Source organism: Carassius gibelio, chromosome B14 (assembly GCF_023724105.1).
Source record: "Carassius gibelio isolate Cgi1373 ecotype wild population from Czech Republic chromosome B14, carGib1.2-hapl.c, whole genome shotgun sequence".
NCBI classification, from domain to species: Eukaryota; Metazoa; Chordata; class Actinopteri; order Cypriniformes; family Cyprinidae; genus Carassius; species Carassius gibelio.
Genome location: NC_068409.1, coordinates 19365965 through 19391115, shown reverse-complemented (window position 1 = coordinate 19391115; position 25151 = coordinate 19365965). Strand labels below are relative to the sequence as shown.

Below are 25151 nucleotides of genomic sequence, written 5' to 3'. Positions count from 1 at the left end.
TTTCAGAGAATCAAAACATTTGAGAAATGTTCAGTATTTAAAAATTTCGAATTTTATAAATGTTTGCACATTACATTACAACCTGCAGGTTTTTTTTTACTTCATACCTTCATATACTTTTCCAGTATGAGCAGCAGGGGACTCATCTTTCACCTCTTTGACAAAAATCTCTCCTTGACCTTTTTGTTCTATGGTGAGACCAAGCTTATCAGTGCCCGTCCACTGTGGGAAAAGCACTTCCCTTGTGTCCTGCTCATCAGCCATCTTATAAATAAATGAGAAATTTATAAAATAAAACGATAAAATACACAAATGAAAGAGTAAATCAAGTTAAATAATTACACAATGGTGACAATTATAAAGTTTCAAGCTGAATGATCATAAGTTTTTTTTCTGAAGAGAAATTACCAGTTAAACAGTTAAAAAAGTGCTTAGCATTTTCAGTAACTGAAAAATGTAAAAACATTTTTAAAAAATAAAATGAAAATTGCGGTGCTTTGCTGTAAATTGCATATAGCTTATAACATCACAGCTAAATCACATCTAACTTTTCATTCTGTATACCTCTAAATGTGTTACTTCTTCACCTGTCCCCTAGTGTGGACCGTGTCAGCCCTTGTTCTTTCCTTAAAAAAAAGAAAAAGACAGTTAGTGTCTTGCATTCAGATTAACCTTTCACAGATAGGTTTAACAGTATGTTCATACATAAATATTATAATAATAATAATATTTTTTGTTGTTTTTTTGAACAACGGTAAATGAGTCAAATTGGGACCACCAGATGGCAATATAGTCTCCAACAAAGTGAAAGTAAACAAGCATGATTTCTGTTTGGGGTTTAAACAGTGGTTTAACTACATCTTTCTAGCAAGAACGGAGTTATCTTTATACCATGGTTTTCTTTAGCATCAAAACAAAGCACTAAGCCGCGTGAGGAGAGAAAGCTTTAAATCAAGAGTAATAACCTGTCACTACATGCATTAAGCTCAGTTTAACACAGAGATTAAACGTATCTAATTATCTAAAAATCTGATGCCCATGAAATTAAAATCAGACTGTTGCCTGAAGAGCTGGGAGGTCTTTCCTTGATGAATATTTCTTCAGAGCTTAGCTTTTTTTTTTTAGCTGACATGGGCCTGCCATTGCAGCTTTCAACACAGAAAGTTCTTTGTTTCAGAGATATCACCCACTCACAATCATCCCCCCAGTAATTACACAGGACCTCTTGGATATGAAAACACCTACATTCATATTTCACTACACATTGGCAAATGTGTTGCACTAGTTTATTTTAATTATGGAAACATTTGCCAATGACAAAGAAAGAAAAAAAATACAAATAAATAAATCAATGTCTTGCTATACCAAAATCTAAGCAGAACTCAAGTCAAGTGCTGTCTAGTCAATTTGTCCCAAGTCCCACTTTGTTGCCAAGTAAGATAAGAGTAGTAGTCTCATTATGTTGACATGGACAACAGCCAAAAATATAGCTCAACCCTCATTACACAAAAATATCTGTTTGCTCGATAACATGACTGATCTGTCAGAATAAAGTATTCCAGAATGCCATACAGAGTCTAAGAAATGCAAATGGAAAAAGCTTTGTCTCATGTGATCATGAATTGGTGGGATGTATGCGTTATTCAGGAAATCCAAATGCTCCCTTGATTAAAAATAGTAAGTATACTCGCTTCTAAAATAAGCCTGACCCTGACCTTAGTGGATTACTGAAGGAATGTACACACTCAAAATAAAATGAGAAAACCACATTGCAAACATTAAAGTCTTAGGTGCAACTCAACAATTCATGAAGCTAATGATAAATAAAGTTAAATCTATTTTTTTTCTATAAAAATTATTTCAGCAGCTATCAAGGAATTGCAGAGATGTAAATAAATTGGTAAAGTTCCTTTTAGTCAGTCTATTAGTTTTGAGTTCATCTATATGCAAGTATCTAAACACTAACAAAGTTGAACAGATAAATGCAAGATCAAGATATGCATTTAAAAATATACACACTCTGTGTTTTGATACTGGTAAAATAATGTGTAGTCTGAATGCACTGTAAGTGAGTGCTTCCCTCCGTTTGACTTGAACACAACATATTCTATTTATACTAAAGCACTATTAGAGGCTGTTATATATTTAAATAATAGACAATTTTAACATTATAAACAACACTAAGGAGAAAACAATACAATTAAATTATTGTAATACAATTACAATAATTTAATATTTACTGTTGCTGTAACTGGAATTAGACAAAGGTTAGTTTCATATTAAATCTACATTGATTATGTGACTGTTAACAAATTCTAAATGCTTTAAAGAGGATTGGTCAGCATCACATGCAACAGAATAATGCACAATATTTTTCATTTAATAGACATTAAGACATCAATGTAATTTCAGTGAAACCAGTGAAAGTCCACAGGGGTAGAAATGCTACACATGGGACATGAAAGCTGTGAAACCCAAGCCTAAAGAGTGCCTTATTATTGTTGGCTAAAGCTGATATTTACAAAAGGAAAAGGGGAAAACCTACATTGCTGTGTACTTAAGAACTCCCTAGCAAGCAGTGCAAAAGCTTATTATTTCTCTCCCAGCCTGGTCTGTCTCCTGCCTCTTAACATGATGCCACTCCCTCTCTATCAACATTCCTCTACCACTATACATTTTTTTAAACCTATATAGTCCACGGTACTATTTGCACAGTGGCTGTTGTCACAAATCTGACAGATTCCTCAGAGTGCGCTTTTGGAGAAGCAAATGGAGTAGGAGGGTAAGAAAAAATGAAAAATAAAAAAAGGATAAAAGGCAGATGTGTCTTTGAAACATGTAACTATCATGGACCAAAGAGGCTGTAGAGTCACATTAACTTTGCCCAACACATTCATTTCCCACCCTTACTTTCTGTTAACCACAGAGACTGGGTTCAAAACAACTCTGACACCAAGTGTAGCACAGATTATCTTTCTTTGAATAAGTGATATATCCTTTAGCTTTCACAAGAGTATAAACCATGTCACTATCAGAGCATTACTGTAGGGTACTTGCTTAAAGCAGATGGCTCGTACCCAAAATCATATGATCTGTTATGATCCATGTAAGCAGACGCTTCAAAATATCTCCAGTGTTTGTACGATCATAAGACTTCAGCACTGAAATAGAACACATCTTTGTGAACTCTTGAATTGAAATCGGGACCTTTTAAGCAAATCAAACTTTGAGGTCTAGCAACAAAGAGCATCATACTGGAGAGTGTAAGATTTAAATAAAACTAGAAAAAAAGGAAATCCCACATATTTTAATCACATTAGTAAAAAAAAAAAAAGGACCAAGAGGACCTGAAAAGTGGAGGGAAACCATTACAAGCTGCAACTTGTTGCATATTAATCATTATTAGGTTATATAGCATACACCCACCAATTCTTGCTGAATGACAAGTGGGTGTAACTGCTTATGCTTTCAGTCAATCCATTGTCAAAGCAAATGTGTTATGCATGTCATAAACTAATAGATAAGGGAACCTACTGAATTTCCAAGGCTAATGCTGAAACTCTCTCCCGTCTTCCTCTATATTCTGAAAGAAAGCAAGAAAGGAGAGGGAAATCAGATGTAATATCAGTAAATATTCATCAATAGACAGATGCCAAAACCATCAATTACAAAATGTGCATTCAACTCAAGTATCACACTTTTATCTTTTAAAGCAAAAAGTCTAATAATAATAATAGTTTTGCTCGCATGGTTTTGAGACCTTAAGCTAGTGGATCAGACTGAACTTATTTCCTTTAAAAATGCAGCCCCACCCTAGTTGGATTTATACTTTGGTTTGCCCTAAGAGGGCGACAGTGGCTGAAACAGTTACAATACGAGCGCACAGGACGGGGAGTTTTCCTTTGCACGAACCAAAGACAGAAGTGTACACGTGTCTGCACAAGCTTAAACGTTTACTCTGGATGTTGCTGTTGAATTATTATCTGACTAGTCTGACAACTGAAATTCACAATTACCTTTGTGTTTAAATATCAAGTTTGATAACTAATTACTGTTAAATACTATTAACAGCATCACTCCCTCAAAATAAACTCAGCTTCACATGGCTGCAAATCCACCCTGTGCTCTAAACACTGGGAATCTTTTTGAGCAGCTACAGACAGAGTGAAATTGCTAGTCACTGTCAGATATTACGGTGTTTGAAATGTTTTTGTTGCCTTACACATGCATATGAGTGAGTCAAACTCTTACACTCTCATCTAGGCATTTGTTTGCTGTGCTTATTGTTAAGAAGTAATTCAAGATGACCGTAAACTAAAAACCTAAGAGGAATGAAGCCATTCATAATAACCATGCCAATGGCATGAAACTGTCACTTAAAATAAAGTTCAAGTAAGTGTCTCTCACAGGAAAGCAAACATCATGTGCAAATCCTCATTTGATCGCCTAAAAGCTCCTCAAGTCACAAGGTTATAGCTGAAGACACTGGAGGCTAAACTACGCAGTGATTTCACTCATTTAATTTCACCCGGACCAAATTATCAAACTTCATTTTCTACCCTTATCTTCCTCAGTCCATTATTGTTTCATTTAATAAAAAGTTTTAGATGGTCAACTCAGGTGGGAAACAACTACTCTCTATCAAGAACTATTTGCGCTAATAATGTACTTTCTAGTTACTCAAAATTATAAGTTTCAATTGTTCCAACTCATAAGCTGTGAGGCTTTCGTCAAGACTAAGTCAAATGACTTTGTACGAAAACACCTAATATAATAATACTCTCGCAACTGAAAAAGTTTAAAGAGCAAGCGCCATTAGCTCTCATGCACATTCTTTAAATTTGTGAAGTGTTGAATTGTCCTTCACACTCCATGGCCTTTGAAGCTGTCCCGTGGCTTCTCGTCCAATTTAGCGTTTGAAAATTTCTGCATGGAGGATGCAGAGGACAAAGAGATATCTGTTTAAAGCCTTTCAGTCCAGGCTAGAGAAATGTTGGGAATTTGTTTAGTTTCATAAACATGTCTTTCAGGCATTTATAGCAACGATGCATGACAGGACAAGATACATGTGCATTTTTGTGAACACTGTGACAAAGAGCAATGAAATGTGGTTTCGTTGACACTAATATAACTCAGAATGATAATAATGTGGCTCAGTGGTAGAGCATTGCGTTATCAGCGCAAAAGGGTTCAATTCCCAGGGAACACACATACTGCTAAAAAAAAAAACAAATTTAGACTGAATGCACTGTAAGTTGCTTTGGATTAAAGTGTCTACTAAATGCATAAATGTAAATGTAATAAAACCCTACGACTTGGGTCAAATCACAGATATGATTACTTGAAATTGAGAGGTTTCCCCTACAGCAGAAAAGCATGAAAAGTCCTAATGTAACACTAGCACTGCAAACAAATGCTGGAATCAGCTCAGACAGGTACATGCTTGCGGGGGCCTGCCCTGATATCAGTTCTCTTCAGTACTATTCCACTGTTATGGACACCGTTTAGAAAACAACTGTAGTAAGTAATCATTTAAGGTTGCCCCAAGGACACTGTATATTTATCCCAACTTAAAACTTAAAGTACCTCTCTGTCCCATTCAAAAAGGATGGGCAAACCTTTGCTCTAAATATTTACAAAAGCATTCATCTGGGGAGTTACAATACATCTTGAGAATGACCAGCTATTTTAAAGTAAACCGCTCTTCACAGGTTTGTGGAGTAGCATAGGTAGAAAAAAAAAATTCTCCTTCCAACGTCTTATTTGGAAACCACTGCTAGAACCTCTCACTACCCTGTTGTTTCATTAACGGATGGTTATTTCTGAGCTGTGACTGAAATAGTCATGGGCTTGCTCTGATAAAGGCCAGTCTGGACGAGGCTGTCACACTGTTTGCAAAGAACAACATTTGGCAGAGCAGCTGTGTACACTCAAACCGGGTGACATCTACGAGCCCTGTACTTAGTTGTATCAAGTTTGCTGTCACCTCACTAAAGGTGGAGCCAGCCGAGCAAAACTGCATGTTACAAACACGATCAGCGATAATTATTTACAACTTATTGCGCAAGTTATATTTCAGAAAGAGTTAAAGTAAAAAAAAAAAAAAGGACAAAAAATTCAGTTTCAAAGAATATATACACTTATATATAGCTCGTATTGTTAGGCATGAAAAAGACTAGAACAAAATGTGACCACAATCACAGGACTAAAAATGTGTTAGACGACACCGCAACGCTTCCATCTGGCAGAGGTCATTTGGCAACAACTGTGCAACTCTAAAAGGAGCAGAGTTTATGGCACAACACAGACGGCAGAAAAACGCAAATCCTAAGCAGGGGACACGCCCTTCGTACAATGAGAAACTACACACACACCATCTCTCAGCCCGCACATATCGCACAGTGAGCTGCGAGCCCCACCCAGGCCTCCAGTCACACGCATTCCTTGATAGAGCCGTCAGGCCAACTGGAAGAGAGCCCAGCCTCTCCTGCAGTGACTAACTCCAAAGCAATGTCCTACTCTCTACCCAACCACTCAAATCACCCAGTGGGTCTGAGCTGGGTACAAAAACAGGGGATTCTTTCATGGTTTTTAACTAACAGCCAATGTAGAAGGGTCATTTAATTTTTTTTTTTAAACCAAGCAGATTTCCACATTTTGTAAACACTAATAGGAACGCCTCATGACACTGATTAATGCACAGCAAAACAGGTCATAAAAAAAAGTTTAAAAGCTCTTAGTGCTCCATTGTAAATGGGAGATATTGCACAACCATGAATCTACATTTATAAAGATTCAGCAACGTTGCGGGTTAGATAAGTGATAGAATTGTTGGGCAAACAACCAGACCACTAATTATAGAAAAGCCACTGTAAGCGTTTCATGCCACACTTTTTCCATTAAAGGGTTGTAATGTTTAATAAGAGACACACACACATAGTCAGCCATTGCACAATGCAATAACATAAATTGTGGCCTTTGGCTTTGCCTACAGGAGTTGCTTGGTTGCTCGCTCTTTAGCAGACACGTTTTTCCAAAGCAAATTACAGGATACAAATTTTAATGCAACAAGTGCAAGTCATATTTCTTCATTAAATGCTCAGTATTCATTTCTGACAAAGCGAGAGCTGATACATGAAAACGGATAATTACCATATGGTTAAAAGTTCCACTTTTACTTCCACATGCGCTCAATTCAAAACCACAAGTGACCAAACTCTCGTGCAAAGACGTACGCTTTCAATCTTTTGTGGAAATATCACCTATTAAGAGGAACAAACAGAAGTCAAAGATAAAACCATAAAAACCTGCTGTGGTGAACTGCATTAAATAACATAATCAAGTCTTAAACGTATACATATAGATACATGTATATTAGCTAAAGGCTTTCACTTGAGTCTGAGTCACGTTTTTGTCTATTCTGACTTGTTTGATTATCCTGTTAACAGGATTTTTCAAACCGAGTCAGAGGATATGAGTCAGCAATCAAATACACAGCAATGACTGATGGCAAGGTGGTTCTCTTACCAGCTCGGAGTGCGTTATATTTCATTTTCCATCAGCTGGTTTTATAGTTAGGTCTGTGTCACCACTACCAAGTTCTTTGTAGAAGTGAAAAGGCATGTGTTTGAAACGTCCAAATAAGTCCGAAACAATCTCTCTGCTTATCTATAATTCAACTAGAAACAAACTCACGTAGATTGCACATGGAACCATCTAACCTCTGCAGTCACTATCCTTGGTGTGTTGTAAACAAGTAAATGTGCATACCTACATTACTGAAATGGCGTGATGTAGTATGAGCTGTAGTCAAACACTTATTCGACGTCAAGACATGCCGATCATTAAATCGCCTTACAGCACACTTTGAAATGCATTAGAACTAGTAAACTACAGTCATGCAATGTACTTTGTCTTAAAAAGTACATTTTTAAATAGGTGTGCAACTTTCATCATCCACAAGCTGCTCTTACATCACTCACTGGAACCAAGAAAACATATCAAGTGTCACTGCAGTGCATATCTTTACTGTTATTCATTGATATGTAATATTAGTTAGCAGTAAACAAACTTGCATAATGTACTTGGTCAATTAAAAGTACACAATAAACCTAAATCAACATTTAATCCATTATATCATGCAGCAAAGCCAGGTGTGGCTAACAGGAAATAACATGTCACGCAAGTTGGTGCATGTATTTCGCCTTGGCTACAATATAACCCATTTACTTGCTGCTTCATTAAATTATGTTTTGTGAATATGAAGCACGTCATTTCTAAAAGTAACCATCTGAAAACAAGAGGACTCATACATAATTGAAGCATCAAAGTCAAGCCAAAAACAAACAGCCTTGAAAAGACACTGAATCCTAACCATCTTACTGTCATGGGATACTAAACTTTAATGAAACGCAGACAGTATCTTCTATTTCAAGGCTGACAACAAATGTAATATAGTAATCTAAATTGAATTGCATAAATATAATGGAAGTACAGTTTACCATGAGTCATAGGCACACGTACATCTGAGGTCCAAAAAGCAGAATAAATAATATATTAATTTCAACATTGCGATAATACAAAAACATAAAAATATTTTAAATAATAATAATAATAATAATAATAATAATGATAATAATAATAATAAGTAGGCTTATTTATAAAAAAATAAAAAAATAAAAATAAATAAAAATAAAAAAGTCAGTAAATGGCAATTGGAAATGCCAACAATTACAATAATAAAAAAAATAATGATTAAAGCACGTGTGCCAAACTCTTACAACACAACTCTGTCAATATGGAAAATGATGAAATATGAATGCCTGACTCTGACTCAGAGCCATATTGGCAAACAGATAGTGTATTGTCCAATGTCTCTGTTTTAGCTTCAAGACAGTATTTCTCAACCATGGAATGATGAGAACTCCAGGGTCTGCCTGAACAGGAAGACATGTACTAAGATAATACAAGTTCAGGCTTCATACTTCAAAACTCTTCAAATGATCCCGACATCCTGTGAGGCACCGTGCTGACAACTTATCTCTGATGAATCATCATCACAATTTCACGGAGAACTGATTTCTTTCATTCGGTGCCCTTACAGAAAAAACTATCAAAAAGATTTGAGATGTGAGAAAGTGAACAAACAGCAAGTGAACCGCTCCGCTACAAAAGCCTGCCACTCCTCCCCTTGGCATTGTCACCGCAAGTCCTCGACAAGCTTTTAAGGAAATGACAAAGGAAGTGTGCACAAGTCCAGGCTCTTTCCGTTTCACACTAGAATAGATGGTCCTATAGAGTACACACTAACCAGACTTATCAACACAGAGGAGGAGAAAGTTTTGCCTCCGCTGTAAACTTCCAGGACAATCCTGCAGCAGAAAATGACAGACGGACTCTAAAACTTTGTTTATATTTAACATTCAATTCCTAAAACAATCAAGATAAGCAAGCAGCACTCTGTTCTGTTTTAAACTAAACACACTGTAACCTTCAAATACTACCAAGGTAGAAAGAAATTGCTAAACATGAATACGAGAACACATACAGAAAAAAATAAAAAAAAAATAAAAAATAAATAAATATATATATATATATATATATATATAATTCAAATTAACTTTATTTTTGAAGTTGCTCTAGCACAACTTTAAAACTGTACATTATTACTGTTCGACTGCTTTAGTCTGCTATAGATTCATCGGTCTTGAAATTACAGAAGAAAGATTTGGGTGTGGCAGGACAAAGGGGGATGGGCTCCGAATGTTCCTCTGATGAAAAATGTGCTCACAAATGTTTTCAAAAGATAGCTTAGATCAGATAAACTGCAAAACTGATTTTTTGGATGTCAACAATCCATACACATCTCCAAACTATCAGCGCTTATCTGCAACTCCCCCCTTGCTGTCCTCCTTACGCTTTATCTATACCTTTCATTCTCTTATTCTTTAACAAAATTTCTGTCATCCTACTGCAAAACAGCTCCATATCTAAAGTCATGCCGCAGTCTGGCGTGAATAAAACACCTCGTTCTTTCTTCTCAATAGCAAGCCTTACTTTCTCCCTGTGCGCTTCAAACCTGGTTTCAATTAGTAAGTCTTTCCAAACCACTACATTCCATTACCCCCTCCTCCCTTCACCCCTCTTACTCACTACCCACACCCTGGCTGGGGCTCCAGGTTAAGAAAATCAAGGCAAAAAGTTAAAAGACTTGCAAACTAAATTAAAACCAACCATCACATTTTATAAGGCTAACATGAATGATTCCAATAAATTAACATTATATATATATATATATATATATATATATATATATATATATATATATATATATATATATATAAAAAGAGTGAAATATGAGAAAACAATTCACCCACAGTGTAGAATATGTGATGACGTTGTCCAAAAATCTTGAGCTATGACCAGATTTGGTATGGCAGGATAATGCTCATTTTCAAGGGGAAAAACATAAATCTACGCAAACGTGACACGAGTTTTATTCACTGTATATAATTTTATATATATATATACAAAAATAATCATAATAATACATAAATAAAATATGAGTAGATAGCTTTCTTTTCAACCAACTATATTATTTTATTTTACAGCGTGGGCAAAGTCATGCAACCAAAGTCAGGCTACCTTCTTATCCACGTTGCACTGTTTTAACTTGGGTGTATCTTTTGCATGACATGCAAAACCCCAGAAAATTTGCCTTAATTGTGAATCCTGTTTCTTCAGAGTGATTTAGTAAGTCAAGTTTAAGAAACTAAACGCTTGATTCTTAACAATGACAAACTTTAGTATAGTTGGGGAAAAAACGTGCGCAACAGATGCGCAGATAGAGAAACACACCCACCCAACCCTCTTCATGTCCAACTATACAGTTTGTATTGTGAGCTGACACAATAAAGCAAAAAAAAGCGATTATATAACGTTATTATACCTAGTTGAGCATATACTAAGTCAAGAAGCAGTCTCTGGAGAAGTACTTTGGAAAAATAACCTACTTTTTAAACGTGCGCATCGCACGCCAAAACTGCATTACTAAGTAACTTCAAGAGATATATAGCTACAAACGTACCTGTTAAAGTTCAACACCTTTGCTCTGGCATCTTCCGCGGTCCACAGCTTTCTGCCACAGCCCAGAAAAGTTTTCCACCACGCTTTCTAAACTAAACTTGAACGTACTCGTGTATACTCTTGTTCTTTCTCGAGGCGCGAAGCCTCACTTTATTTATTTTTTTTCTGGTTTTATTAGTTACTTTGTCACTTGCTCTCTCTGTCTCTCTTTTCCTCTCACATTCGTGCTGGGTTTTCTCAGTGTGCTTGTAACTCCGGGCTATGGAGAATGGCAGAATTTGGGCTTGGGCTGTGGAGTACTTCTCTGGAGAAGAAGGCGGGGGTAACGGTGGAGCAAGGAGTGGTCCATTATCATTTTAGCCCAGCCCACCCACTGTTTGAGTGACATGTATGTTTAACACAGCGATAAAGCACGTGAATGTAGATTGGAAACAGATTTTAACTAAAAGGTTGAACTGTGCTTTTAGGACAAGAGCCAATTTAATTATCAGGTTGGTGCAAATTGTCACATCTTTATTGAGACAGTTTGTTAAGTGTATTTATGAACCTATAAAAGGCGTGTTCTGTGATTTTATATTATTTTTTCTACTTTATGATGGAAATAGTTTTTGTCACGAAACAGTCATGATGTTAAGGCAGCCTACGTACCTGTACAGAAATTGATTTAAATTTACAGAAGGCTGCCTACTAAAGTGTGACATCGATCTTGCAAACTAATGCATAAAATAAAGTATCATGTGATTAAGTGGCACATGATCGTATTATCTTAGTAAGGAGGAAAAAATAGTTTTCATTATATCTTTGAGTGTTTATTAATGTTTGGTTTTATGGTGCTCACTTGTTTGCTCAGTCCACTTTATTTGTAATGTAAAAGTGGGCGTGGTCATTTTTATTTATAATGTGCGGGCTTCCGGTGTCGTTAACTTGATCACTTCGTTATTTTACCTGTGCAAACTCAGTTCGTTATGCTGCTTGATATTCCAAAATGTAGGTTTTTTTATATATAATATTATTTTTATTGATTGATTAATTTATGTATTATCGTGATCATAAACTCATGTGTTTGTTGCACAAATCGTTTAACAATTTACTGATGGCCTCGTTATTGTTATTTGACTTTATCAGCTAACGAATCAATGGTCTAGCACATTCACATTCACCATCATGTAGCAAAATAAGCATTATTACAGATACAGCAAAAACATGAAATTTTAATTTGCAGAATAGAATTTAGGAAAATTCTCATGGAGGGCCACTGTCCTGCAGAATTTAGCTCCATCCTGAACCAGCTACTTATATTAGCTCTTATATTAGGCATACTAGAAAGTTCAAGGCAGGTGTGCCGAGGCAAGTTGTAGCTGAACTCTGCAGGACAGTGGCCCTCCCAAAGTTTGGACACCCCTGAACTTGATGTACAAATAACATTAATCCCCTTCTAAAAAAAAAAAGAAGAAGAAGAAAGAAAGAAATTAAAAACATGTTTTTGTGTAATTTGACCTTAAATCTTATGGTTGCTGAGATATCGCTCTTGTGACTATCCCATGTGATAACTAGCCTTCATATCACATTCTGTTTTGTTAATATTCTCATTTCCACAATGTCCTGTGTATGCATACTGAGCTGTCATATGTTTTATAATGCTTGTGCTTACTGTAGTGTGCAATGTGTATATACGTTTGGTATGTTTGGTCACTTTATGCCATTTTGCACAACTTACATGTGCAATTTACTTATGTAAATACAGCACTGAGAGCAGTTCCTCCATATACAGTGCATGCAGTAAGCCTTCATGTTCTTCTGATTAAAAAAAAGCTTGAATTAATGTATAAGGACTTGTTTATGAGAGTTTATGTAAGGCATTTTGCTAAGCCTGTTTTATAAGATTTATTTTTAATGACAAATGTCAAATATTTGTAGACATTTGAAAAAGTGCCTTTTGTCTTTGATAATGTGTTCATTGTGTCTGTAAACATGGAAATAGTGCTGGCTTTGAGCTAGTCCGGCATCATTTCCATACCATTTTCATAATAGAAAATCCAGTGTAAATCTCTGAGGAGAGTTTCATTCTCACTTTGAGACCATTGGATTGATCACTGCAGCTGAATGACTGGATCAATTGTTTTATATATATATATATATATATATATATATACACACACACATACAGTACAAACCAAAAGTTTGGACACACCTTCTCATTCAAAGAGTTTTCATGACTATGAAAATTGTAGATTCACACTGAAGGCATCAAAACTATGAATTAACACATGTGGAATTATATATGTAATTATATACATAACAAAAAAGTGTGAAACAACTGAAAATATGTCATATTGGTTCTTCAAAGTAGCCACCTTTTGCTTTGATTACTGCTTTGCACACTCTTGGCATTCTCTTGATGAGCTTCAAGAGGTAGTCACCTGAAATGGTCTTCCAACAGTCTTGAAGGAGTTCCCCGAGAGATGCTTAGCACTTGTTGGATCTTTTGCCTTCTGTCTGCGGTCCAGCTCACCCCTAAACCATCTCGATTTGGGTTCAGGTCGGGTAACTGTGGAGGCCAGGTCATCTGGCGCAGCACCCCATCTCTCTCCTTCTTGGTCAAATAGCCCTTGATGCCTTCAGTGTGGCTCTACAATTTATATAGTCATGAAAATAAAGAAAACTCTTTGAATGAGAAAGTGTGTCCAAACTTTTGGTTTGTAATGTATATATATATATATATATATAAAACATGATCAAGAATATTTCAAAGCTTGTTAGGTGTTGAGTATTCTAATCTTAAACCATTTACATTTCGTTTTCTACATGTAAAATGTTTGATGTTACTCACGATTTAAATAATATGCGATCAGATGTTAAGTTTAACTATTTTAATTTGCCCATATTTTTTTCAGTAATTTTAGAAATACTTTTTTTAGACAAATTGGCTTTTTCCAATAAATGCTTATTCTAGAATTGTAAAATATTTTTCTTGCTAATATCTGTTCAAAATGCTATAGTGCAAATCTGCTTTTTAAAATTGTTTATTATTATTTTATTTAGTTATGTATTATTTATTTTGCCAAATGATGTTTGTGCATATTTTTTGCTAAAAGGTTAACATTGCAATAAATAATTTGTTTATTTTATTTCATTTAAATCAAGGTACAAAGACATCTAATCAAACAGATCAGACAGTTCTCCCTTCTCTAATCATAATTCAGTTTGCTGTTTGGAAAAGGAATTGAAAGAAACATACAAGGCCTAAATGACAATATAACACTGGTACGCTAAAATACAATCTGTATTTTTTTCTACAAGGTTATATAATCATGAGTCAGAACCCTGTTGTCAAGAAAGCAAGAATAATGTCACAGGAATTTGCTACAATAATGCGGACCTTCATCTCTTTCTCTCTTAAAATCCTACAGTTGAAATTATTTGAATATGTATTATCAACTCTTCCTATTTAGCACATTTAATATTATGATTGATAAGTAAGAAAAACTATTAGTAAGAAACCCGACACAAATTACAGACGGTCATAATGACAAACAAAATACATGTAATAAATAGAATAATGAACCTAATTAACTCAAATAATAAAGACTGAACATTACAAACCTAGTATTCAATTAAAATTAATTAGGCAAACTTGTGACAGTTCACAGAAGCAATAATGTGCAATTCAGAGCATAAACTTTTGAAGATGGATTCCCTTCATCTATTATGTATGTATGTCTCTGTGTGTGTGTGTGTGTGTGTGTGTGTGTGTGTGTGTGTGTGTGTGTGTGTGTGTGTTTGTATATATATGCACACCCACTGCACAACCATACAGCACAATTGTATATTTTTAAATAAAAAACAATGCAGATAATATATTTGCTAAAATATGTTTCAAAACATATTTATGTAAATATATTTTCAACCAATATATTTTTTGCATATTTGTGATATGTATTTGAAATATACAAATATATTTTTAAATGCATAATAAATATATATTTTGCCCTCTGCATATTTCAATCCAATAAAATTGAACACTTCAATAACACATGTGAATTTACCCCCAACTGCTCCCCAGGTGCCCCAGCATAAATGGCTGTCCACTGCGGGTGTGTGCTCATTGTGCACGAATTCTGAGTATCTGAGGGTCACCATACTTGGCTGTATGTCACTTGACTTTTTTTCACTTTTATAACATATTTTAATAAAAATACCTTTACAATGTTCTAAAAAAAGACAAAATTACAATATATTAAAAAAATAGCTTTTCACAAAATTTATTTTGTTTACTCCGAGATGCATTTTTAAATATTTTTTGTAATATGAATGTTGAAACTAAATATATATTTTTTCTTTTTCTAAAATATATTTCATTGGCCTTTGCGGTTTAAAACAAAAAGCATATATGTAAAATACATTTTAGCCATTTAAAATGTATGGAATTTTTAGATAAAAAGTAAACCTAGGAGAAAAGTGAAGTACCTAACCTGAAGCAACTGAACTTCACAGGATTTGCATGGCTGATGAGATACCTGGAAGACCCGGAAAACTCAACAGACTTTCCATCTATATACCGTGCCACTGACACTTTTTTCAGTTCTCTCTGTTATGTGTACTGCAAGGCCTTCTATTGCTGCAGGTTTTACCTTGCAGCGACAAAATCAATCAATCAATCAATCAATCATTCCCATCAAAAATCTGCTTTTCTCAAATCATCTCACATGTTCCTCCACAACCCTCTCTCTGCTCTCTTTACAATAGTTCTGCTTCGTTTTAACCTGCCCTAATCTCACAAAATAGGTTTCACAAGGTCTAATTCGAATTTGATTGAGTAAGACATCTGTGGTTACTTCATTTAAGTAACTATTTCAGCTGCCTCAGATATTGCTCACGCCAGAAATGCAGGTAAACAGCGTAGGTGTGCACATGTGGTTCTGGGTGGGGGTGGGGGGGGGTCGGTCGGTTTTGAGGCAAACAGACAGACGGAAAGACAGAAAGACAGGCATAGAGAGAGAACCCTGAGGCACTTGCGAACAAATCCACGTGTCACACCCATATTCAGGGCTGTGTAATGGTAAGCAGAAGATGAAATCTCCAAACCAGAAAGGAGTTATACTGTCTGCCCAGTGAAGGAACAAAGGGAGGGGCTCGTGCTGCTTTGAGTAAATAAGTGGTAATACACAAGAATTAAGTTGCAGGAATCAGTATTTAAAAACCATCTTGAATGTGCTGTAACCAGAAGAATACACAAAACGTTTGAGTCGAGAAACGACTGGAACTGTGTGCAAAAGTTCCAGTGTTTTCTATCATCGGTGTAGGAGTGTTGTCTCCCCAATGCAATAAAAACTTTTGGATCACAAACAGGCGAAGAATGTCAAGGAACAAAACAGTCATGCTTTTCTGCAGAGCTCAAAACCATGTGAGACAAAAAAAAAGACATGAAATGGCCAAAGCTCTGCAGTTTGAGGCAAATGCATATTTGAGAGATTAGTCACCGTGACCTAAACGAGAGGATCTCATGCTTTTCATTTGGATAAAGCGAGTTACCCAACGTTGCTGGAGTAGTCCTGAAAAATATCTCAATAGTTGAATACTAGGATATGTGGGAACGGGTGTTTCCTGGTGAGTGGTTCATAGGTGTGTCTGCCTGTATGAACTAGTGTGAATAACAGCAGTCAGTGTTGGTGTGTCAGGGTGAGTCATCCCCTATGACTACAATGCACGCAGCAGCCCTATACCGAGAAGCGAAGGAAGGGAAAAGAACAAGGAGGGGCAGAGAGGATGAATTTATTGGGTGTGTCCTGGGATTCAACTCTGGAGGATAAGAGGAGCCACTTTATTTGAAGTTTAAAGAACACAGAGCAGAACAAAGTGATCTCAAATGAACACTCTTGCTTGTGTTTTTACTTGTAAATCAGAGAACAGCTAGTTTACTGAAGGGAGTACCCATACTCTCTGATATAAAGCCTGAAAGCTGTCATTGATGCTCACCACAGCCGCACTATGGCCACAAATCATAGTCCTGCCCAGCCAAGCAATAAAAGTTGCATTGTTAGAAAATATAAAAATTTTCACAACTGATCAGTTGATGGGTAGTTTTGGTTCCCCAAACGCAGATGGTAGAATTAGAAAACATGATTAGAAGATACAGTGAAATTAATAGGTAAAGGATTTTATGGGTGTATTTTATGTAATATATTTATTTAAAAAAATGTATTTTAAATATTTGTAATTAATTAATAGTAATAATAATGATCATTATTTAATTTAATTATTTAATTAATCATTGCTAATATATATATTCTTCAGTATATATATATATATATATATATATATATATATATATATATATATATATATATATATATATATATATATATATATATATATATATATATATATATATATATATTCATATTTTTTATTTAAATTTAAATTATCTTTTTAATTATCTATTTTATTTAAATTTTTATATTTTCCATGTTTTTTTAATATTTGCAACCAATTTTAAATTAATTTATAAAATGTATTTTAAATATCTGCCATTTAAAAAGAATTACAAATATTTACAATATATTTTTTTAATATCTGCAATTGATTTGATCCTACAATAATATTATCTACAATCATTTGTATTTATAGACATTTTTTAAAACATCTGCAATCTTGCATTTTTAGATAACTACCTACAGATATTTAAAATGTTTTTAAAAATCTGAAATTAATTGAAATTTACTTTTAAAATATCTGACATTTTAATATGACTTAACAATTAAACAATTAAATAAAAAAATTAATTAAAAACATTTGTATGATATATATATATATATATATATATATATATATATATATATATATATATATATATATATATATATATATAATTTTTATTTTATTATTATTTTATTAAGTATATTTTCTCACATTATTAAGCTATTATCGAAAGCTATAAATGTCAGACAAAAATATATATATAAATTCACTCCGCTGAAAATAATCTGCATGCGCTACTTCAAAAGACGCATCCCTTTCAACATACAGGTGTGCATATTAATTTAGATACTGTTGACTCCACACACATAGGTGCCAGGTGTTTTTCAGCGCTGCTGAGGCATAACAGACGTATTGGTTATTGTATCTAGAGTACACCACCAAACAAAGACCAAGTTTTGAGTTTTCAATAGGTCCATCCTGTTCTTTGTGGGAGGGCTTGTTGCACAGCAAGGGTGTGGGCTACCTGTGTATGTAGGCTACTTCTGAAGACAGCAATTATTATTATTACAGTTGGCACATCTGTTAGTACGAAGGATTGGGGCATTTTTGCATGAGTACTGTATGAGAACAGACATTCTGAAACAATAATTATGTGACAAGGCCAAATGGCTGATAATTTGTAGTTTTAGTTACAGATTTGTATATGCTTTTATGCAATACTACAAACTCTCTTGAGTAGAACAAATCTAGCCCCATCCCCCTTTCGCATGGTTTTGATCACCGCGGTCTCCATAGCCACATTTTTTGTGTTTTCATGGAGTTCCCCTCTTTGAGATCCAGTACTAAATCTCTAGAGCAAATGTAGGGGAGGAACATCATGAGATACAGACTGAATTGTGGTTTCCCCTGCAGGTCGTGAGTCATAAACACGAGGGAGGGACAAACTGAAAAGGACTATTCTGGGATGTCTGCCATGGCAACATAATAAGCAAGGGGGAAGGTTATTGAAGTGATGTTTCCATGGCGATCCCCGGTGTGTATATAAATATGGCATGTCAAAATGTTTGAAAAGTAGTAACATGTTGCGTTGCTGTGCAGCTAGCAGAGTCACAATGTGGTGTAAGCACAGGCGAAAAAGTCTGAAAGTGATTTTATTTCTGCTAAACGTGCCTCCGTAACGCTTTAACACTGGTTTGTGTTTAAAAACCAGTGCGGCTTGTTTCACACCTCTAGCCACACAGGTTGCAAAAGTGCCTCAAAGCTGCTCCAGCTAAAAATAAAAATCCACATATCTATTGATCTACAGTTTCATTTCCTTTTAATATTTAAGCTAAACGACAAATAGATGCTTTTAGAAGCGGGATACGTTGTTATGAGATCCACAGTAAGGCTGTTTAAACTTTTCACAACATGCATTTCTGTGTCATACGGTGAGACACTCAGTCCCACAGTGATATGCTTTTGTTCATTTTATTTAATGAGCGCTATAATTATTGACTGGGAGACATGATCCACATTATTTCGGCCCCATGGCAGCACTCTTTATGTTAACTTCACTGTATACCATTTTGTCTTGTTTTTAGACGCAGTAGGCAACCATTATTACATTCCTCTCATAGTTGTGAAGCGTTTCAACAGCGCAGTCTTCCACGGGCGAGTTTCAAAACTCATGCTCAAGTTAATACAGGAATGACAAGCAAGCTTTTCTCAGCAGAACAATGTGTACATTAACAGTAGGTCTTATAACAAAAGCCTGGTATTGAGATGATTGAGAAATAAACCAGCAGTTTATAGAATTATTTACTTATATACACTCAGAAAAAAGGTACAAAGCTGTACTCGAGCGTGACCCTTTTGAAAGGTATTTATATGCACTAATATACACTTTGGGTACTATATATTTTGTGTCACAGAACAAAAATGTACCGTTTTGAGTTTAATAAGTACGACTCCAGTGCTTGTACCTTTTTTCTTCTTTTTTTTTTTTTTTTTTTTTTGGTGGGAGTGTATAATAAGATTTACTAACATTTAATATTCACACATTAATATACAATTTACAGTTATTTTAATTAAACACCATTTTTACTGTTAATTAAAGATTTTAGGAAAAATGAACAGAAATACAGGCAAATATACAATCAAGCGTTACTGAATTATTTGATCTGTATATGACTACATAGTACAAAGTTACAAAATAACTAATGTGCTAAAGAATTAATATTTTTAAACAAATAAAATAAAATCATACTGCTTTATTAATTCATATATTTTTAACACAAGGGTTTAAGCTTACACACAGAAAATATATTTCCCTATATATTAAAAAATATAAAAAAAATATACTGGATTAAATCTTGTGTTAACATATTACAATATACTGAATAATACATAAGGATTTGCCACTTTAAAAAGAAAACTCAATATAAATATATTTGAACATATATGTACTGTTTATGTTCGCATTTACATAGGAAGATATGTGTAATGTATTGTGATACATACATGTATTTGTACTTGTATATTACATGAGGCACATTTTTCATTTATGCCAAAAATCATTAGTTTATTAAGTAAAGATCATGTTCCATAAAGATATGTTGTAAATTTCCTACTGTAAATATATCAAAACCTAATTTTTAATTAGTGCATTGCTTAGAATTCATTTGGACAACTTCAAAAGCAATTTTCTCAGTATTTTGATTATTTTGCACGCTCAGATTCCAGATTTTCAAATATTGTCTGAATAAACCACATCAATGCTTATTTATAGCTTATTTATTCAGCTTTCAGATAACTTATATATCTTAATTTCGGTTTTGTGGTCCAAGGTCACATGTAGGAAAATACATTAATATATTGCATTATATTTTATTTTCTAGTATATTCCCATATGTTTTTGTTTCACAAGGGAGGTTATCTTACCTTACAATACATGTGTACCATAACATAATATATATTCCTAATGGCACACAAGAATGTGGTCCTGTGGTTTCATGGTTATTGCCGTTTTAAACCAGCTAAAACAAACATGTTTAACCTTGTCAATCCCAAAATATACACCGCATATTGTAGACGGATGGTAGACACATCAAAGGTGAGTGTGAGAACCACAGATTCCTCTGAGGTCCATGTTATTTCACCTATGAAACGTCTGATATGCTGCATGCCTGTAAATGAGAGTGTGATGCAGACAACAGCACCGGCAGTTATGAGGGCTCAGACTCTACTGCAGCAATAAAACAATTTAACACATATAAAAGGCTGCTATATAATAACTGAGCAATATCATAAATTAACACCTAAAGGCAGTTATATGATTTTATCATTTATCATTTTATGAACTACAGTGCTTATAATTTTACACAGCCCTTGCATAATTTGTAAGATCCTTAGCATATTTTTAATTCTACTTTAATTTAGCAAAGCACAAAATAAGCTGCATAACAGACATTAAGCATATTTCATAAGACAAAATAATAATTTAACACACATTACCATTTAAAATCCTGTTGCATCTTTGAGCATCAGTGATGGTTTGCAGTCTTTTGAGTCTCTTTAGTGGCAAAGCTGTATCTCAACAACATAAGGCCATGAAAAAGGAAGACAAAAAACTCCACATGCAGACCGTACCAGGAAACCAAGACTATTACAAAAAAAAAAAAAAAACAGTCACTGCATGGCAACACACAATACTGAGAACCAAGGGGATGTAAAAACTTCATATGAAATAAAATACATTTTTTATGATTCATTCTTTTTATAATTTACCCTTCTGAGATTACAATGAAATGTTGGTACTCAAAATCAAAAATTTAAATAAAAAGAACATCTTAGGGTTTAGAATACATTAATAAATACTTTAATAAATAAATAAATGTCAATGTAAAATTAATAAAACCACACCAACATTTTTGCATTTATGATAGACCTTTGACCATATTCATGTCATCTCATAGCTATATTCAAAATTCATAAAGAGAGCTTCGTTTAGGTTATATATTCTGTTACATGTGAGCATATCCTTCAAAGAATAATTCAGCCAAAAAAAACATGGTTACTGCACTTTTACTATAATAGCTATAACCATGGTCAATGCTATTGGGATTTGAATCTAGGTATATTTTATTTCTTTATTTACATTTTCTTTTCTTTTAACTGCACTGCCTTAAAGGAATACTCCACCCCAAAATGAAAATTTTGTCATGAATCACTTACCCCCATGTCATTCCTAAACCCCTTTGTCATTGGTCACTAACCGAGTGGGTTAATGAGTAACCCAAGTGATTAATTACAACATTTTCATTTTGGGGTGGAGTATCCCTTTAATGGATGATTTATGTGCTTCGAAGTGTCGAACTGGATCAAGATTCACAAACCTGCTCCGAAGTTCCAAGTCCGAATCAAAAGATACACAAGCCCACTCCGAAGATCCTATTTAAATGAAAAGATTTGCAGACTCGCCCCAAAGTTCTGATTTAAATCAAATGATTCGCAAACAATCTGCTCTCCAAAGTCCCAATCTGATTTGAATGATTTGGGATACGCGCTTCGAAGTTCTGATCTGATTTGTGAACCCGATCCCAAGTTGCGATCTAAATCAAGTGATTCACGATAGACGCTCCGAGGTTCCGATATGAATCAAGTGATTGTGAATTAAATTATACTTGATACATGCCTCGAAGTTCAGATCTGATTCAAATGATTGTGAATTAAATTATCCTTGATATGCACCCGAGGATCAATATAAATCAAATGATTTGCGAACCATAATTTCAGATTGCGACTCAGAGCGTGTATCATCTTTTCCTGAAATGATTCGTGAACCAGCTCCTAAGTTCCGATATGAATCTAAAGATTCACGATACGCACTCCTGATGTAAATTAAATGATTCGTGTTACGTACTCCGAAGTCACGATCTGAATCAGATAATTTGCAATACTCAAACCGATTGGAGTAGGCCTACTTCAAAACAGTGATTCATTTAGCAACGTAATGGTTTGACTGATGGGTAATTTCGAAAAAGCTCTATTTCACCCATCACTACATGCTTTTAAAAATCATTTCAAGCAATTTCAAAATTCAAAAATGACATGCTTTTGATCTGGTTTTTGCAAGTGAATCGAGTTTCAGTTTGAAGTGGTTCCATCGTCTAAATGACTCACTAAGCTGAATCGGTTTGTTTACACGACACTATCAGTACTATTATTGACTTAGCGAAGTAGTTTTATGACATTAAGTGACAAAAAGTATGTTTAAAATTAAATATCCATATTTTCAGCTTTCCACAACATCCATCAACCAAGCATCTAGTCATTTCATACCCTTTAAAGTGAATGTTACATTTATCAGTATATATTATTTTAATAAATATATTTTTTGTATCAGATTGTATTAATCTATATAAAGTTACAGTCAGTGTAAAAAGAGCAAATGGGAAAAACAGATGAACAAACTCTCAGAAGTTCTTGAATACAAAGATATACTTTCATAAAATAATCTGTGATGCAAAAAAAGGCTTTTGGCCACTAATATTTATTTAGCTTAAGCATAAAAAAAAAATACTATGAAATATTTTGTTGTGACTTCACTCCATGACGTGTGTGAATTATGACACGGTCTACAAAGTGGATTTATTGTGTAATCCTTATATAATACTTTATAATACTGTACAGTAACTGAGCATTTAAATATAGCGTGCATATGAAAAAATAAAAATAAAACTACTTTGCTGTGATTTACACATTTTTCCTGAAATAAACACGGCCAAATCCTCCAGGAAAATAACCCAGTTCCAGCTTCAGCCTTCTGCATCAAACACAAATGATAAAAGTATAGTCTATAGTTTGCATGACATTTCTGAGCATTGTAGGAGCTCTGGGTGAAACCAGTGTCTACGCTCCACCTCCCTCAATAGTAATCTGAGCCTGCAGAGTTATGTATGGGGTCTCTTGTCAAAAAATGCAGGGGCTGTCTGTTTTGGCTCTCCCTTCTGATTTCTGCAAAGCCCTGCATGAAAATCATCCAGTTACTTTCTTAACCAACACGTTAAGAGGCGTTGGTCGATTTTAAAACTTCTGAAAGGGATGTTATAGAAGTTGAAATCATCCGATACAGTACTGATGAACCTTGGGTGTGGTTCTCAGTGATTGACAGCAACATTCATAGTCCTCCCTTTGGCACTCTGACCTTTAACCCCTGCACTGGAATGCCAAAAATTCCTTCTGCACATCAGCAGAGGAGATAAAAATATGCAGGCCACAATTAAAACTCATACACATACCTGTCTACACTAAGAAACGTCATAATGTATCCAAATTAAAAGCAGTATTTCACCTTCTCATATGCATTTCGTTACATTATGATGTAGTTTTGCATGAAATCGAGTTGCAAGAATAAGGTTCTATGCAGAGTTCTGGTGAGGCTGATGGTGTGGTTATTTTTTCCTGGCAGAAAAGCATGGAGACTGACTCCAGGGGAAAATTCTCGTATCAACACACTGTAGCACAAACCACTTTCAATGATACGCTTTCACAGCCTGGTTTCTGTACTTATGTTCCTCATCTTAAATTGAGGTTTCAGTACTGACTCATTGTTGCCATGGCACTACTGTTGTATCAGGACAATGCTCTCGAGTTACCATTGTGATGCATGTTCAAAAACTCTGCAAACACTGGCTGAGTGTTTCACGGTTTGCTTTCCTAACCGCTGCTAGACCTCACTCGTTCCAGATGTGTGAAACAGCGGCATACCAAGCTTTTTTTTTTTTTTTTTTTTGATGCACAATAAGACCTTGGGTGCCTCTTGGTTTCTGTAGCATTCTGTCACATGTACTTGGTGTAGCCTAATAAAATCAATCCGGAAGGAGTTGTGAGAGTCGGGGAGGGAGCAACAGCGCTGGGGAACTTTAGGGGGAGCTGGCAGTTGCTGTTGGCATTACAGCACGTATTGTTCTTCAATCTGGTTTAGTTTGACCCTTCAGACTCCAGAAACTCTCAACCAATACAAAGGAAGAGGAGGTTTTCTGGCAAACATTCCAGTTCCCCACTCTCATGTTTCTGCGTGTTTCCTAACACGGATCCTATTTTCACTTGTAAGACTTGTAATTTATTGAAAAGACAGAATTAAAGGTTTACAAATAAAGAGGTGATCATAATGAAAAAGAATATTGTTTTTAGATTAATACTCCTATTCAGCAAGGACACATTAAATTTACCAAAAGTGACAGTAATGTTACAGAAGGTTTACATTTAGGATCAGTGCTGTTCTGTTCAACAAAGAATTCTAAAGAAACAAAACAACAAATAATTTTCATAAAAGTATTTGCATAAGCATAGTTGTTTTAAATATTAATATGCTTCTTGACCAG

General features: G+C 34.7%; 1 protein-coding gene across 1 annotated transcript in view; it reads right to left on the bottom strand.

Moving 5' to 3' along the window:
• The window catches only part of ahnak (AHNAK nucleoprotein), a 31284-nt gene extending 19914 nt beyond the window's left edge, over positions 1 to 11370 (bottom strand). Inside the window, exons 1-4 of the mRNA XM_052574702.1 lie at positions 11087 to 11370; positions 3535 to 3583; positions 565 to 626; positions 108 to 264 (exon numbers count right to left, since the gene is read on the bottom strand). Coding sequence (XP_052430662.1) covers positions 108 to 264 — 157 coding nt within the window. The 5' untranslated portion in view covers positions 565 to 626; positions 3535 to 3583; positions 11087 to 11370. The remainder of the gene's footprint in view (positions 1 to 107; positions 265 to 564; positions 627 to 3534; positions 3584 to 11086) is intronic.
• Positions 11371 to 25151: the final 13781 nt, after the last annotated feature.